The sequence below is a fragment of the Bufo bufo genome, chromosome 5 (assembly GCF_905171765.1).
Source record: "Bufo bufo chromosome 5, aBufBuf1.1, whole genome shotgun sequence".
Taxonomy (NCBI): domain Eukaryota; kingdom Metazoa; phylum Chordata; class Amphibia; order Anura; family Bufonidae; genus Bufo; species Bufo bufo.
This window is the reverse complement of record NC_053393.1, coordinates 75,631,544-75,649,288: the sequence shown is the minus strand read 5'-3', so window position 1 is coordinate 75,649,288 and position 17,745 is coordinate 75,631,544. Positions and strand designations below refer to the sequence as shown.

Genomic DNA, 17,745 nt, shown 5'->3' with positions numbered 1-17,745 from the left:
TTAGGCTGTAGTACTGCACTTGGCACACACAGAAACATGGCTCTCAATATGCAGAGTCCTCAAAAATGACATGCCATTGATGCAATATTAACCCCTTAGCGCATTATCACATACGTGTACGTCTTTAGGCGTAAAGGGTTGTATGGAGTCAGCTGTTGCGTTGAGCCAGCTTCATACTTGGCGGGTACCAATACAGCAGGCACCTGGCGGCAATGACCGGGAACAGGGATGACACTGAACAATTGCCACATGCAATAGTGATGGCAGCTTCTCTGGGTTTAGGCAAAGGGAAGGGGCTCCATCTGGCTTCCAATCAGAGCACCCGTGGCAAAATCACGTGGCTCCAGACGGTTACCATGACAGCCCTGCGTCTGCTAAAGGTTCTCAGGTCTGAACTATTAAAATCTAAAAATAGTTTTCCTACACGGTGTACGCTGTAACAGAAAATAAATTTGACTCAATTTGCCATTTTTGGACACCTTGTCCCCCCCAAAAAAAATATTTGAATATCAGTGATCAAAAAGCCCTCATACAGCTCAAAGACTTATTTTTTTTTCAAAGGCTTTTATTTTTTTTATAAAAACTGTACAAATTTGGCATCACCGTAATCATATTGACCCACAGAAAAAGGACATCATGTTATTTTTAGCACACGGTGAACACTGTAATATCAAAACCAAAAAAAACCTTGGCGGAATTGTGGGGATTTTTTTCAATTTCACTCCACAAAGAATATTTTTTCCTGTTTTCCAATACAAGATATGGTAAATTAACCCGTAGAGGACTCTCGCCGTACATGTACGGCGCTGGTGGACGTGACTTAAGGACCAGCGCCGTACATGTACGGTGGACTGATCGGGTGGGTGCAGGAGCTGTGCCCGCCCGATCAGCGGCACGGACCCGGCAGTCACTGACAGCCGAGCCCCTGCTGCATACGCAGATATCTGTGTTTTCATACTAATAATTTCATATTAACCCCTTGTATGCCGTGGTCAAAGCTGACCGCAGCATGCAGAGGGTTTGCGGAGGGTACGCGTGCCCTTCGCATCTCCATCGGGTCCCCGCACTGCAGTGGCGGGGACCCGATAGCAGAGAAGGCAAACCCGATTCCTTCCATAGGCATCGGGGCTTGCCTTCTACAGAAGCCTGTGAGATCCAGCCCTTAGGCCGTGTCTAACAGGCAGGCTGTCAGCATACAAGCTGACATGCAATGCATTACAATACAGGATGTATTGTAATGCATTGCAGAGGTGATCAGACCCCAGAAGTTGAAGTCCCAGAGTGGGGCAAAAATAAAAAGTAAAAACAAAAGTGTTTTTCATAATAAAAAAAAATTAAGTTTCCCAAAATAAAACACATAAAATTGTAAAAAATAAAATAAAATGAAATATTGGGTATTGCTGTGTCCGCAACAACCGGCTCAATAAAAATATCACATGATCCAACCCCTCACCTGAACACCGTAGAAAATAAACAATAAAAACTGTGCTAAAATAATATTTTTTTTTGTCACTTACATCACAAAAAGTGCAACACCAAGCAATCAAAAAGGAGTATGCCCCCCAAAATAGTACCAATCAAGCAGTCACCTCATCCCACAAAAAATGAGCCCCTACATAAAACAATCGGGCAAAAAAAAAATAAAAAAAATATGGCTCTCAGAATATGGAGACACAAAAACATGATTTATTTTTTTGTTTAATCTCCTGCCGCCTCGCTAACGCCGGAAGGCGTAATTGCTGCGGCGCTCCCAGGTCACACTAACGCCAATAGGCGTCATCTCGCGTGAGCCGAGATTTCCTGTGAACGCGTGCACACAGGCGCGCGCGTTCACAGGATCGGAAGGTGAGCGAGTGGATCTCCAGCCTGCCAGCGGCGATCGTTCGCTGGCAGGCTGTAGATGCGATTTTTTTAACCCCTAACAGGTATATTAGACGCTGTTTTGATAACAGCGTCTAATATACCTGCTACCTGGTCCTCTGGTGGTCCCTTTTGCTTGGATCGACCACCAGAGGACACAGGCAGCTCAGTAATAAGTAGCACCAAACACCACTACACTACACCCCCCCCCTGTCACTTATTAACCCCTTATTAACCCCTGATCACCCCATATAGACTCCCTGATCACCCCCCCCTGTCATTGATCAACCCCCTGTAAGGCTCCATTCAGACGTCCGTATTTTTTTTACGGATCCACGGATATATGGATCGGATCCGCAAAACACATACGGACGTCTGAATGGAGCCTTACAGGGGGGTGATGAATGACAGGGGGGTGATCACCCCATATAGACTCCCTGATCACCCCCCTGTCATTGATCACCCCCCTGATCACCCCCCCTGTCATTGATCACCCCCCTGTAAGGCTCCATTCAGACGGCCATATGTTTTTTACGTATCCACGGATACATGGATCGGATCCGCAAAACACATACGGACGTCTGAATGGAGCCTTACAGGGGGGTGATCACCCCATATAGACTCCCTGATCACCCCCCTGTCATTGATCACCCCCTTGTAAGGCTGGCTCCATTCAGAGGTCCGTATGTGTTTTGCGGATCCACGGATCCATGGATCGGATCCGCAAAACACATACGGACGTCTGAATGGAGCCTTACAGGGGGGTGATCAATGACAGGGGGGTGATCAGGGAGTGTATATGGGTGATCACCCCCCCTGTCATTGATCACCCCCCTGAAAGGCTCCATTCAGACGTCCGTATGTGTTTTGCGGATCCGATCCATGTATCTGTGGATCCGTAAAAAACATATGGACGTCTGAATGGAGCCTTTCAGGGGGGTGATCATTGACAGGGGGGTGATCACCCCATATACACTCCCTGATCACCCCCCTGTCATTGATCACCCCCCTGTAAGGCTCCATTCAGACATTTTTTGGGCCCAAGTTAGCGGAAATTATTTTATTTTATTTTTTTCTTACAAAGTCTCATATTCCACTAACTTGTGTCAAAAAATAAAATCTCACATGAACTCACCATACCCCTCACGGAATCCAAATGCGTAAAAATTTTTAGACATTTATATTCCAGACTTCTTCTCACGCTTTAGGGCCCCTAAAATGCCAGGGCAGTATAAATACCCCACATGTGACCCCATTTCGGAAAGAAGACACCCCAAGGTATTCCGTGAGGGGCATATTGAGTCCATGAAAGATTGAAATTTTTGTCCCAAGTTAGCGGAAAGGGAGACTTTGTGAGAAAAAAACAAAATAAATCAATTTCCGCTAACTTGTGCCAAAAAAAATAAATTTCTATGAACTCGCCATGCCCCTCATTGAATACCTTGGGGTGTCTTCTTTCCAAAATGGGGTCACATGTGGGGTATTTATACTGCCCTGGCATTTTAGGGGCCCTAAAGCGTGAGAAGAAGTCTGGGATCCAAATGTCTAAAAAAGCCCTCCTAAAAGGAATTTGGGCCCATTTGCGCATCTAGGCTGCAAAAAAGTGTCACACATCTGGTATCGCCGTACTCAGGAGAAGTTGAGCAATGTGTTTTGGGGTGTCATTTTCCATATACCCATGCTGAGTGAGATAAATATCTTGGTCAAATGCCAACTTTGTATAAAAAAATGGGAAAAGTTGTCTTTTGCCGAGATATTTCTCTCACCCAGCATGGGTATATGTAAAAAGACACCCCAAAACACATTGCCCAACTTCTCCTGAGTACGGCGATACCAGATGTGTGACACTTTTTTGCAGCCTAGATGCGCAAAGGGGCCCACATTCCAAAGAGCACCTTTAGGATTTCACAGGTCATTTTTTACACATTTTGATTTCAAACTACTTCCCACACATTAGGGCCCCTAAATTGCCAGGGCAGTATAACTACCCCACAAGTGACCCCATTTTGGAAAGAAGACACCCCAAGGTATTTCGTGATGAGCATAGTGAGTTCATGGAAGTTTTTATTTTTTGTCACAAGTTAGTGGAAAATGAGACTTTGTAAGGAAAAAAAATATATAAAATCATTTTCCTCTAAACTTGGGACAAAAAAAAAAAGTTCTATGAACTCACTATGCCCATCAGCGAATACCTTAGGGTGTCTACTTTCCGAAATGGGGTCATTTGTGGGGTGTTTGCACTGTCTGGGCATTGTAGAACCTCAGGAAACATGACAGGTGCTCAGAAAGTCAGAGCTGCTTCAAAAAGCGGAAATTCACATTTTTGTACCATAGTTTGTAAACGCTATAGCTTTTACCCAAACCATTTTTCTTTTACCCAAACATTTTTTTTTAATCAAAGACATGTAGAACAATAAATTTAGAGAAAAATGTATATATGGATGTCTTTTTTTGAAAAATTTTACAACTGAAAGTGAAAAATGTCATTTTTTTGCAAAAAAAAAAAATCGTAAATTTTCGATTAATAACAAAAAAAGTAAAAATGTCAGCAGCAATGAAATACCAGCAAATGAAAGCTCTATTAGTGAGAAGAAAAGGAGGTAAAATTAATTTGGGTGGTAGGTTACATGACCGAGCAATAAACCGTTAAAGTTGTGGAGTGCCGATTTTTAAAAAAGGGCCTGGTCACTAGGGGGGTATAAACCTGTGGTCCTTAAGTGGTTAAAAAATGCTTTTTTGTGTTAAAAGTGAAAAAAAATAAAAAGGTTGACATATTAGGTCTTGCTGTGTCTGTAACAATCAGGTCTATTAAAATATCACATGATCTAACCCCTCAGGTGAATACCGAAGAAATAAAAAAATAAAAACTGTAATACCAAGCGATCAAAAAGTCATACACACCCTAAAATAGTACCCATTAAACAGTCATCTCATCCCGCAAAAAATGAGACCCTACCTAAGACAATTGCCCAAAAAATAAAAAATAAATGGCTCGCAGAATATGGAGAGACTAAAACATGATTTTTTTGTTTCAAAAATGCTTTTATTGTGTAAAACAAATAAATAAAAAAAAGTATAAGTATTAGGTACTGCCACGTCCGTAACAACCTGCTGTATAAAAATATCACATGATCTAAGGGTACTTTCACACTAGCGTTAAAGTTTTCCGGTATTGAGTTCCGTCATAGGGGCTCAATACCGTAAAAAAACGCTTCAGTTTTATCCTAATACATTCTGACTGGAGAGCAATCCATTGAAATGTATTAATGCCGGATCCGGTACCAAGTGTTCCGGAAAAACGAATCCAGCTTCCCGGTCTGCGCATGCGCAGACCTTTAAATCTGTGAAAAAGATAAATACCGGATCCGTTTTTCCGGATGACACCGGAGAGACGGATCCGGTATTGCAATGCATTTGTCAGACGGATTCTTGCAGGCAGTTCCGGCAACGGATTCTTTTAACGCTAGTGTGAAAGTACCCTAGCCCTAAAACCTAAAAAACAAACAGTGTCAAAAAAGCTATACATCACAAAAAGTTATTACCACATAAAGTGACATGTCAAATTTCCAAAAAACGGCCTGGTCCTTAAGGTGAAAAATGGCAGAATCCTGAAGGGGTAAATGGTGCCATTAAAAAATATTTGTCCCACAAAAAATAGGCCCTCATATGGCGATGTGAACGGAAAGTTAAACAAGTTATGGCTTTTGTAATGTGGGGAGGAAAAAACTAAAATGGGAAAAACTAAAAAGGGCAGGTCTTTAAGGGGTTAACCACATCATGACTCCTAGGTTAAGTCAATTTCTTGTTCTCTGTCAGAACTCTTCAAGATGTGCATGATGAAGTCATAAGTGAGGCTGGTGTGACAGAGATAAAGACACAGGACATTCCCTGCGTCCACGTACGTCCAGGGAAGAGAAGTTGGGAGCGCTATTCTCAGAACCGAATGTAATTCTAAAGTGTTCTCACATAATGTTTGCACTTCTGCCCAGTGTCCCTGTAATTCACTGGATCTTGCTGGGAAGACTAGATTTTAAGTAAGTGCGGCGATTAAGAAATAGCCACGAGAGACGTAAATGTACAACACAAAATAAAAACGACAAAGTAGAAAAATATCCTCCAAGAACCTGAAAAGGGGAAGGCACTGGACCTCAATTATTTCCTATATGGTGGCAAATGTAGACCGTTCTATTTCAATTTCTCACCATTCTAAAGATGTTTGTTTGAAAGTAAATGGTAGCACCACAAAAAAAACGGATGACATCCATGTGCATTCCGTATTTTGCGGAATGGAACAGCTGGCCCCTAATAGAACAGTACTATCCTTGTCAGTAATGCGGACAATAAGACATTTTTCAGAACGGAAATACGGACAAACGGAATGGAATGCACACGGAGTAACTTCTGTTTTTTTGACACATTGAAATTAATGGTTCCATATACAGTCTGCAAAAAAAAGGAACGGACACGGAAAGAAAAACCCTTAGGCCTCCTGCACGCGACCGTATGGCTTTTTCAGTGTTTTGCGGATCCGTTGTTCCGTTTTTTGTTTCCGTTGTGTTTCAGTTTCTGTTCCGTTTTTCCGTTCCTTTTTCCCGTATGGCATATAGAGTAAACAGTAATTACATAGATAAAATTGGGCTGGGCATAACATTTTCAATAGATGGGTCCGCAAAAAACGGAACGGAAACGGAAGACATACGGATGCATTTCCGTATGTGTTCCGTTTTTTTGCGGACCCATTGACTTGAATAGAGCCACGGACGTGATTTGCGGGCAATAATAGGACATGTTCTATCTTTAAACGGAACAGAAAAACTGAAATACGGAAACGGAATGCATACGGAGTACATTCCGTTTTTTTTGCGGAACCATTGAAATGAATGGTTCCGTATACGGACCGTATACGGAACGCAAAAAACGGCCAGTAAACAGGGGAAAAAAAACGGCCGTGTGCAGGAGGCCTTAATGAGAGAAACCCCATTTAACATTCCTCATCATATCTTAGATCCCTGCTTGTTGTCAGTTAAAAGGTTTTTCCAGGACTTAGATACTGATACCGAATACTCAGGATAGGTCATAAATATCAGATCATGGGGGTCCAACATCCCCACCAATCAATTGACATCCGTCAATGCCAGAAACTATGCAATGGATGGAGCTGGAAGAAGAAGGTCCTGTCCACTGTGAAGTTTCCGATGCAGATGTACTGCAGCTCAGCTATCATTCACTTAACGGGGTTGTCGCCCAAAAAATATTCTACAGTTTCCAAACCAGCACCTGGATCTAAATTCTTTTATAATTGCATGAAGTAAAAAATTTAGCATAACTACTGAGCTAATCAATAAAACATATCTATATAGCGCCAACTGCCAACTTATTTTTTTGTCTGGTTCGCCAAGATGGCCGCACATGCTCAGTTTCATCCTTCAACTTTCTTCTGAGTTGTGATAGGGAGAGCATGGACACGCCCCCTGAGCTATGATACGGAGAGCTGAGACACGCCCCCTGAGCTGCAGCAGAAAAGCCACTCCCCTTGAACTGTCAGCTTGATATAAATCTAGCAGAGCAATTAATGGGGAGATCTCTGGATCCATGTGAGGTACAGGGCTGGTTCTAGCTTTGTTAGAAAGAGATGGTCATGTCCTATACGATGTCTGATTTTAATTTTTCACATTAGTCATGGGATAACCCCTTTAAATGGGAGCTGAGCAGCAGTACCCCAGCACGAGCACTACAGAGTGGACGGATCCATCTGCTTTTGGATCTGTTCACTGCTAGTTTGGTGGCTGGATGTAAATAAAATTGTTTTTATCAACTGACTGCAAACAGAGATCTTAATAATGATAAGTATAAAACAATAAAGCATATGAAAACATTCACTAACTTTTTATTATGCAGTACATTTTATGTACTTAAAGAGGCTCTGCCACCATCATCAACCCTATTAAACCAGGCATACTGCCTAGTAGGACTCATCATGCTGATTAAAACAATACTTTTCTTTTGTCTGTATGCTAAACAGCTGCAGAGAAATATGCATTTTTATTCATATTCAAATGAGCATGTTGAAGCACCAGGAGTCAGGGCTGAATCCTTTGAGCGTTGCTTTGTAACACTTACTGTGCTCCACACACTCCCCTCCCCTTGATTGACAGGGCTAGACATCAGCATGCTGAGGGCAGAGATGTCTCCTAGCTTCAACATATCATCTACACTATGTACTATAGCTTTATCATATTGAAATATGCTCGGAAAGCTAATATACATATTTCTGCTTTATTCACAAGCACAATGTATGATTACAAAGACACCAGTAATGTGTGTTAGCTTCTAAGAATAGAAAAAACAGCCTTCTCTATGTGAAAAGGCTAAAGCTTTGTGATACACAACGTTTTATGTAGAGACCCTAAGTTCATGTCCCAGGAAAGACTTATATATATATTCTTTTCTCTCATTTAACCTGTAAGAAAAGGCTATTCTATAATAACAAATAATTAATAATAATAATAATAATAATAATAAAGGTCTTACTATATTGAGAATAGTGTTTTTTTTGCTTAGAAACCTATTAGTGGTTTATTAACAAACACAATATATGATTATAAAGAAACCAGCAATATTTATTAGCTTTTTAAGCATAAAAAAAACATTACTCTCAATATGATAAGGATATAGACTTTTATTATGGATTAAATATGTAAGAAAAAAATATCTGAAGAAAAAAATATCCTAGGATAGCTACATGCAAATCTGTGCACGTATCACAAAGCTATTGGATTACCACATAGAGAAGGCTGTTTTTTCTATTCTTAAAAGCTAACACACATTACTGGTGTCTGTATAATCATATATTGTGCCTGTGAATAAAGCAGTAATATATATATTATCTTTCTGAGCAGATCTCAATGTGGTAAAGCTATAGTACATAGTGTATATGATATGTTGATGCTAGGACACATCTCTGCCCTCAGCATGCTGATGTCTAGCCCTGTCAATCAAGGGGAGAGGGGAGTGTGCAGAGCACATGGGGTGTTACAAACTAGTGCTCAAAGAGTTCAGCCCCGCCTTCTGGTGCTCCAACTGGCTTGTTTGGAATAAAAACAGAGATATCTCTGTAGCTATTTAGCATACAGACAAAAGAAAGGTATTGTTTTAATCAGCATGATGAGCCAGGCAGTATGTCTGGATTAATAGGGTTCATCAGAGAGACAGAGCCCCTTTAAAGTGTACCGTAACTGTCATATTTTTATTTTTTGCTAATATGCAGGGAACATTTATCTAATATAGTTCATTTAGGGAAATTGTATATTTATACTAGAAATCTTGGGCAGAAATGTACCTTAGCAGCACTCTCTCAAATTAGCATTGCTAAGGGACATCCGTCTTCCTAATACAATACAGTGCGGTACTGACTGGGAAGACGGACTGGGATGGGAGCTGCTGCCCTCCCTGCTCCCTCACAGACTGGGGACTGTACAGTAACAGCTGTAGATTAAATATATACAGTATTTATACTCCTAGGTCTTTCTCGCGCCGCGGGGTGAGATTTCTGAGCGAGAGGTTTGCGTTCGCTATTGGCAATGCAGAGAGGCAGAGGCAAGCTCTTCTACTGTATATAGTGACAGTAATATACTATAACTGTCCCTATATACTGTACAACAGCTTCCCCCTGCCTCCCTGCATTGCCAATAGTGAGCGCTTACCGCTCGCTCAGACATCTCACCTGGCGGCGGTTTAATTACTCAGGGCCAGGCGGTGTAAACGTCCTCACACCTGGTCCTTTTAAAGTGCAGAGGGCACAGGTCGGCCAGTTTCATAGGTACAGATCTCCTGAGAGATGCCCTTTAGTCTCTGCATAACTACAAATGTATAGAACTTTCTAACAAGCTTTATGTTTCCGTTCCCCATCTGTTTGCTGTCAGTGAATAAAGACTGTTGTTTACATTCAGAGGCAGCAAATGGGTACATACCTAGTCCTGCTCTGATCTGAGAGGTGGAAACAACTGTACCAACTCCATGCAATGCTGTGAGAGCAGATTCTACTGGTAGTTTGCTACAATGTACCAGGCGGTTTAGCACACCCAGAGATACAACGGTACCGACATTCTCACCTGAGAGTAGAAATAGCCTCAGAATGTAGACAAGTGTTCCAAACCTACCTCATTCACTGACAGCAAACATCTTGAAAATGGTGAGAAATAGAAATACAAAGTGTATTAGAAAGTTGTAGAACTTCCTACTCCAGTGATTAAGCCTGAGCCATATGAAGCCAGAAATTCTCTTTAAGATGAGGGCAGCCTCTAGTATAACTTTATAGCACAGTATTTATTTGCAACAGTTTATAAACTACATACATTGTTTGTCAGATCTCCTGCCGCATCTGTTACCGCGTGACCTTTTTCAGGACAAGCTTTTATTACCAAGTGTTACACTGTATTTCAACTTTTACAAGTGGGAGAAAAAAATGTCTCATATAGGCGCCGACTCCGATAGAAGAAACAGCAACATTTTTTAATAAAGAAAGTTTTATTGATCTTCTCTCGCTGTAAAGTTTCAGAAGGTCTACGAGCAACCGAAACAATGCGGCTTATTATAAACTAGCTGAAGGACCCGGCTTCGCTCGGGTATATTTAATCTATTTCATTTCATGTTTGTGTGTGTCATTAGAATATATCAACACTATCCACTATAACAGTGACATCTACAGTACCCCGCCCCCTTAACAGTGACCTCCACAACCCCCCACCACTAAACACTGCCCCCCCCAACAGTGCCCGTCCCTTAAAATTGGACCTCCACAGCAGCCCACCCCCTTAACTTTGACCTTTACAGCAGCCTGCCCCTTTAACAGTGAGTTTCACAGCACACCAGCCCCTTGACAGTGACCTCCACAGGGGCCTTTACAGCAATCTGCCCCTTAACACTGACCTCCATAGCGGACCATCCCCTTAACTGTGACCTCCGCAGTCGCCTGCCCCTAGGGTGGCCAGAGGTTCAGTTTTAGATCGGACAGTCCAGCTTTCAGAGTCCCTGTCCTCCGTCTGGTGCAGGGACTGGACGGACACAAGGATGTCCGTTTGAACAGCTCACTCTCAGACAGCAGCACTGTGCTGTCTGAGTGTGAGCTGCAGGAACAAAGTCACCGTCCCTCCCACCCCTGCAGCTGACAGAAGTTGATTTTTAACTTAACTTTCAATACCTGCCAGCTCAGGAGCGGGAGGGGGCGTGACCTAACCAGATCAGGGCGTGGCTTAGCAGGACCTAGAAGTAGATTTTTAACTTCATTTTTTCCATCCCTGTCGGCTGCGGAGTGGGAGGGGGCGTGGCCTTACCGGATCATGGGCGTGTCCTTTTGAACAGCTCACTCTAAGACAGCAGCACTGTGCTGTCTGAGTGTGAGCTGCAGGGAGAAAGTCACCCTCCCCCCCACCCCTGCAGCTGACAGAAGTCTATTTTTACCTTCATTTTTTCAATCCCCGTTGGCTGAGGAGGGGGCGTGTCCTAACCGGATCAGGTGCATGGCTTAGAGGGACCTGGGGGCGGGGTTTTAAGTTCGTCTTTTGAGGGTGGACACCTTGCGGCAGGGGGCGTGTCTGGGCTCCTTCCTGCAAGAGTGACGCCACTCTGGGCACCTTACTGGCTTGCACCGTTTTGGTGTCTGTCTGACGAAACTGAGCCAAACGGATCTGTTCTGGCACACAATGTAAGTCAATGGGGACGGATCCGTTTTCACTGACACAATATAGCACAATAGAAAACGGATCCGTCCTCCATTGACTTTCGATGGTGTTCAAGACGGATCCGTCTTGGCTATGTTAAAGATAATGCAAACGGATCCGTTCTGAATGGATGCAGACGTTTGTATTATCTGAACGGATCCGTCCGTGCAGATCTATGACGGATCCGCACCAAACGCGTGAAAGTAGCCTTAGGCCTCATACACACGACCGTTTTTTTTTTACAGTCCGCAAAAACGGGGTCCGTAGGTCCGTGACCGTTTTTTCGTCCGTGGGTCTTCCTTGATTTTTGGAGGATCCACGGACATGAAAAAAAAGTTGTTTTGTTGTCCGCCAGGCCGTGCGGAGCCAAACGGATTCGTCCTGAATTACAATGCAAGTCAATGGGGACGGATCCGTTTGACGTTGACACAATATGGTGCAATTGCAAACGGATCCATCCCCCATTGACTTTCAATGTAAAGTCAGGAGTCCCTTTTATACCATCGGATCGGAGTTTTCTCCAATCCGATGGTATATTTTAACTTGAAGCGTCCCCATCACCATGGGAACGCCTCTATGTTAGAATATACTGTCGGTTATGAGTTAGATCGTGAAACTCAAATCAGACAGTATATTCTAACACAGAGGCGTTCCCATGGTGATGGAGACGCTTCAGGTTAGAATATACTAAAAGAACTGTGTACATGACTGCCCCCTGCTGCCTGGCAGGTGCTGCCAGGCAGCAGGGGGCAGACCCCCCCCCTGTTTTTAACTCATTGTTGGCCAGTGCGGCCGGCCCCCCTCCCCCCCCAGTAGTTAACTCTTTGTTGTCCAGTGCAGCCGGCCCCCCTCCCTCCCCTGTAGTTAACTCATTGGTGGCCAGTGGGCCCCCCCTCCCTCACCTGTAGTTAACTCATTGGTGGCCAGTGGGCCCCCCTCCCTCCCCTGTAGTTAACTCATTGGTGGCCAGTGGGCCCCCCCTCTCTCCCCTGTAGTTAATTCTTTGTTGTCCAGTGCGGCCCCCCCCCCTTCCTCCCCTGTAGTTTGGTGGCCAGTGGGCCCCCCCTCCCTCCCCTGTAGTTAACTCGTTGGTGGCCAGTGGGCCCTCCCCCCTCCCTCCCCCTCCTAATTAAAATCTCCCCCCCTATCATTGGTGGCAGCGGAGAGTACCGATCGGAGTCCCAGTTTAATCGCTGGGGCTCCGATCGGTAACCATGGCAACCAGGACGCTACTGCATTCCCGGTTGCCATGGTTACTTAGCAATTTGTAGAAGCATTATACTAACCTGCGAGGCTGCGATGTCTGTGTCCGGCCGGGAGCTCCTCCTACTGGTAAGTGACAGATCATTAAGCAATGCGCCGCACAGACCTGTCACTTACCAGTAGGAGGAGCTCCCGCCCGGACACAGACATCGCAGCCTCGCAGGTAAGTATAATGCTTCTACAAATTGCTAAGTAACCATGGCAACCGGGACTGCAGTAGCGTCCTGGTTGCCATGGTTACCGATCGGAGCCCCAGCGATTAAACTGGGACTCCGATCGGTACTCTCCGCTGCCACCAATGATGGGGGGGATATTTTAATTAGGAGGGGGAGGGAGGGGGGAGGGCCCACTGGCCACCAACGAGTTAACTACAGGGGAGGGAGGGGGGGCCCACTGGCCACCAAACTACAGGGGAGGAAGGGCCGCACTGGACAACAAAGAGTTAACTACAGGGGAGGGAGGGGGGCCCACTGGCCACCAATGAGTTAACTAGTTTTCACTTTTCACAAAGTGAAAACTTATCTCTGAAAAAGCTTTTATGCAGACGGATCTTCGGATCCGTCTGTATAAAAAGCAACCTACACAACGGCCACGGATGCACACAACGGTCGTGTGCATGAGGCCTTACCCTGTCACAGCTCAGGAGGCAGTTGAAGGAGGAAACTGAGCATGTGCGGCCCGGACATGTTGTGCAACTTTTTTGGAGGCATTGAAGTCAAGGGCCAGTGACTTGGTATGGCAATTTTGGTTACTGTTACCCATTTCTGATGTTGTTCTGATGCACTATTTAGGTTTTTAATTATGTATTTTGGATTCTTTATTATTCAATAATACATTGAATATTTTTTGTAAAATTATATTGGGCATGGCGTCTTTGTGTTCCCTTGTGGAACATATTTGTAGGTTTAGTGTTTAACATGTGGGAATGCCCTTAGCGTTAGTTGACTAAGGCTATGTGTTGCTTCTTAAACTTAGAACCAGCCCTGTACCTCACATGGATCCAGAGATCTGCCCATTCATTGCTCCATGCTGACAGCTCAGGGGGCATGCACTTTGTCAGGGGGCGTGTCCTGTCTGCAGCCGCTTGTGGTAGTTGAAGGATGGAACTGAGCATTTATGTAAACCTCAGTGAGCTGGACAGAGAACTTAGAAAAAGGGCAAACAGCAGGTGCCGATATACAAATACATTTTATTGAATAACTCAGTGGCTATACTAATTTTTTTATTACATGCAGTTACAAATGTATTTAGATCCAGGAGCTGGTTTGAAAAGTGTAGAATATTTTTCGTGGGACAACCCCTTTAATATTTAAAGGAGAAGATACACTTTATGATTAGTTCACACTTTGCCTTCATGCACACAACAGAGATATGTTGCAAGGTGCCGGTATGGATGGACACAGGGTCCCTGGGTCTCCATACTATGAAGCTGTAGGCACCCCATATACCGTCATATGGTGCTGCTGCAAGGTGTTATATTACAGAGGTTTTCCCCTCTGTATGAATCAGAGGTACACCCAAGCACAGTAAGGCCTCAAATGTATTATGGCTATGCTTGTATAAACCCCTCGCACCCTGCCAAAAACTAATAAGGACGACATATTGTACTTTGGTTATGTTTTGAATATTTTCCCTTGCAGCGTATGGGCATGCAATCCATTTCCATTGCAGCATTGATCTGTGGACTGCTTGATTGCACTCACTTTCCCTTCTAGGGAGGAATTGTAAGATACTTGTGCCTTTAATAATTGTGTTTAGTAATGATGGATCTTTCCCTCTATGGCTGTGTATACACAGATCACTGTCAATCACTGATAGAACCGCCTACTTGACTTCAGAGATCGCTGTCAATCACTGATAGGACCGCCTACTTGACTTCGGAGATCGCTGTCAATCACTGATGGGACCGCCTACTTGACTTCTGAGATCGCTGTCAATCACTGATAGGACCGCCTACTTGACTTCGGAGATCGCTGTCAATCACTGATAGGACCGCCTTCTAGACTCCAAAGCCCAGAACGAGGAGGAATTGATATCAGTAAAATACAAGTTATACTGAATCCTTTCCCACAGAACTATATATCAATCTGCTCAGCTCCTCCTGCTACATAACATGCTGCCTGTAGCATACATTGCATTTTCATGGTGACAGGTTCCTTCAGGGAATAAATAGCAATCCGGCCAGCACTCGATCCTCAGTACATGCTGCAGAGGTAAGGAGTGGACTCCACGTATGCAGTAAAACAGGTATGCTCAAGCTGCGGCCCTCCAGCTGTTGCAAAACTACAACTCCCAGCATGCCCGAACAGCTTACAGCTATCAGCCTACAGCAAGGCATGGTGGGAGTTGTAGTTTTACAACAGCTGAAGGGCCACAGGTTGAGCATCCCTGCAGTAAAAGATCCCAGCAGTTGTGTCTCGTATTGAAGAAAATCTGCTTTATTTCACATTCGATAAGTCACATCCAATAGACTAGGACGCGTTTCGGCAATCTGCCTTTCTCAACAGGTCCTGTTGAGAAAGGCAGATTGCCGAAACGCGTCCTGATCTAATGGATGTGACTTATCGAATGTGAAATAAAGCAGATTTTCTTCAAAACGAGACAACTGCTGGGATCTTTTACTGAATACGTAGGTTCCTTCAGGGGCGGATTGGCCATAGACCTTACAGGGAAATTTCCTGGTGGGCCGATGCCCAGGGGGCCGCCTGAGCCCTCCTCCCGTGGAAGTTTTTTGGGGATGCATTTTGTGATGCTGGGGGCAGTATTTTGTGATGGACTGTGGTATTTGGCACTGTTGGGGTGGTATAATGTGCCACAATTTGGTATTGCTACCCTCGCCTACTTGTGCTGGCCCTGCCTTCCATCAATTTGGACCCCAATACAAAACGGGGCCACTTAGTATTTTTTTCCAGGATCACTTTAGATTCCCAGTCCGTCCCTGGGTTCCCTTTAAACTCCACGGACTGTTTGCGGTCAGTGCTAAGCTATACCTCACCAGAACCGGCTGCTCCTGGTGGACCCACCCTTCATCTTAGGACTTACTATAAACAGATGTTATATTTACATTGGAAAAGTGTAAGATGCCTGCAACATTTTCTTATCAGCTAAAACACAGACTTCCTTTGCACAGAAGATGGGCGATGTGTGAGCTCGGTTCTGTATTATCTGCTTGCCTGATCACCTACCTGCTCCGGATATTTGCTCCCAACAATTTCCGCCACTGTATTGAATGAATCAGCGTCTGGATGCTGGACTGCTCCCATATGGAGATTGACAACAATCTTAACACCGCGGGATGCCAGGCGAGCCATGAGTTCAGCATCTTCTACTGTGATGCAGGCAGTGGGGATCTTTTGGACACCATTCTCGTAATCCTGCCATCCGGTGTGTGGGCTGCAAAAAAATAAAAAATAAACTGTTGTTTAGTTGCACTGTAATAATAATACAATAGCACAATAAAACGACTGCAATCTGGTGTCAAATATTCCAAACAGCTGACAGACCAGCACAGAAGTGCAAGATAATGTGAGACCTCAGATATATCCAGTGGGAAGGATCCGATATTACCATAATTTATTTGGGTTCTTGAGGTTCTGTAATCCACAGATCATTTTATAAACTTTCTATGACCGTTCATCGATCCAGAATGCGGTCTATTCTGGCACTCCGGTTTCATTAAAAAGTTATTGCGGTAATTTAAAGTAATCCCTGATCCATTACCTCGCAAGGGCCCCGAAATGAATGCAACGGCAGGTCGAGCATGTGCAGTGCGGCTCCATTTGTCTTTAGGGGATTCCCGGAAATAGCGGAGTACAGTGCTCTTCTATTTCGGCAGGTCTCACAGACATGAATGGAGTGGAGTGGCAAGTGCACACTGCCACTCCTTTCATTTCAGGGGCCCCTGTTCTCATTAGATCCCACCCTGACCTAATAGTTATCTCCTATCCTGTAGAAAGGGAATTCATTAAAATGACTGGAATAAACCCATTCATTATTTTCAGTAGCAACCTACATTTTGCAGGTTGATCATGCTCTGCTCAGCCAGCCAGAATTGTACTTTGCACTGATGAGGAGCAAGTACCCCGAAATAACCTTTGCACCGCAATCTGGGACAGATATTCGCCAGAAAACCGGCGTATATCATTTGGTAAATGACCTCCTAGTTTGTGAATTTTTAATGCTACTTTTCAGGATAATAAATCTCCCCCATAGTGTCACCAAAAAGAGAAGTATTCATGTCTAGGATGTAGCATTGCTGTAGTGTTGCACTGCTGCTCTGTGTGTGATGACCCTGCAAGCTGGTTTAAAGAGGACCTTTCATGGGTCCAGACATTATAAACTAAGGGTACTTTCACACTAGCGTTTTTCTTTTCCGGCACTGAGTTCCGGCAAAAGGGCTCAATGCCGAAAAATAACTGATCAGGCATATCCCCGTGCATTATGAATGTAGAGTAATCCGTTCAGGATGCATCAGGATGTCTTCAGTTCAGTCATTTTGACTGATCAGGCAAAAGAGAAAACCGCAGCATGCTACGGTTTTATCTCAGGCCAAAAAAACTGAAGACTTGCCTGAACGCCGGCATTTTTTCCCATATGCGCAGACCGAAAAAAAAGGTGAAAAAATAAATGCCGGATGACACCGGAAAGACGGATCCAACATTTCAATGCATTTATTTGACTGATCAGGCATTTTTTTGACTGATCAGGATCCTGATCAGTCTTACAAATGCCATCAGTTGGCATACGTTTTGCCGAATCCGGCAGGCAGTTCCGGCGACTGAACTGCTTGCCGGATCACTCTGCCGCAAGTGTGAAAGTACCCTAAGTATCAGGAAAAATAGGGCATAGTGCAGGGATCTAACTGCACTTACTATTTTTTCTGGGCGCCGCTCCGTTCGCCCCG

General features: G+C 44.2%; 1 protein-coding gene across 1 annotated transcript in view; it reads right to left on the bottom strand.

The window, feature by feature from the left end:
* Positions 1-17,745, bottom strand: part of CPQ (carboxypeptidase Q) — a 537,382-nt gene that overhangs the window by 328,480 nt on the left and 191,157 nt on the right. Inside the window, exon 4 of the mRNA XM_040432637.1 lies at positions 16,028-16,235. Within this exon, the coding sequence (XP_040288571.1) occupies positions 16,028-16,235 (208 nt within the window). The remainder of the gene's footprint in view (positions 1-16,027; positions 16,236-17,745) is intronic.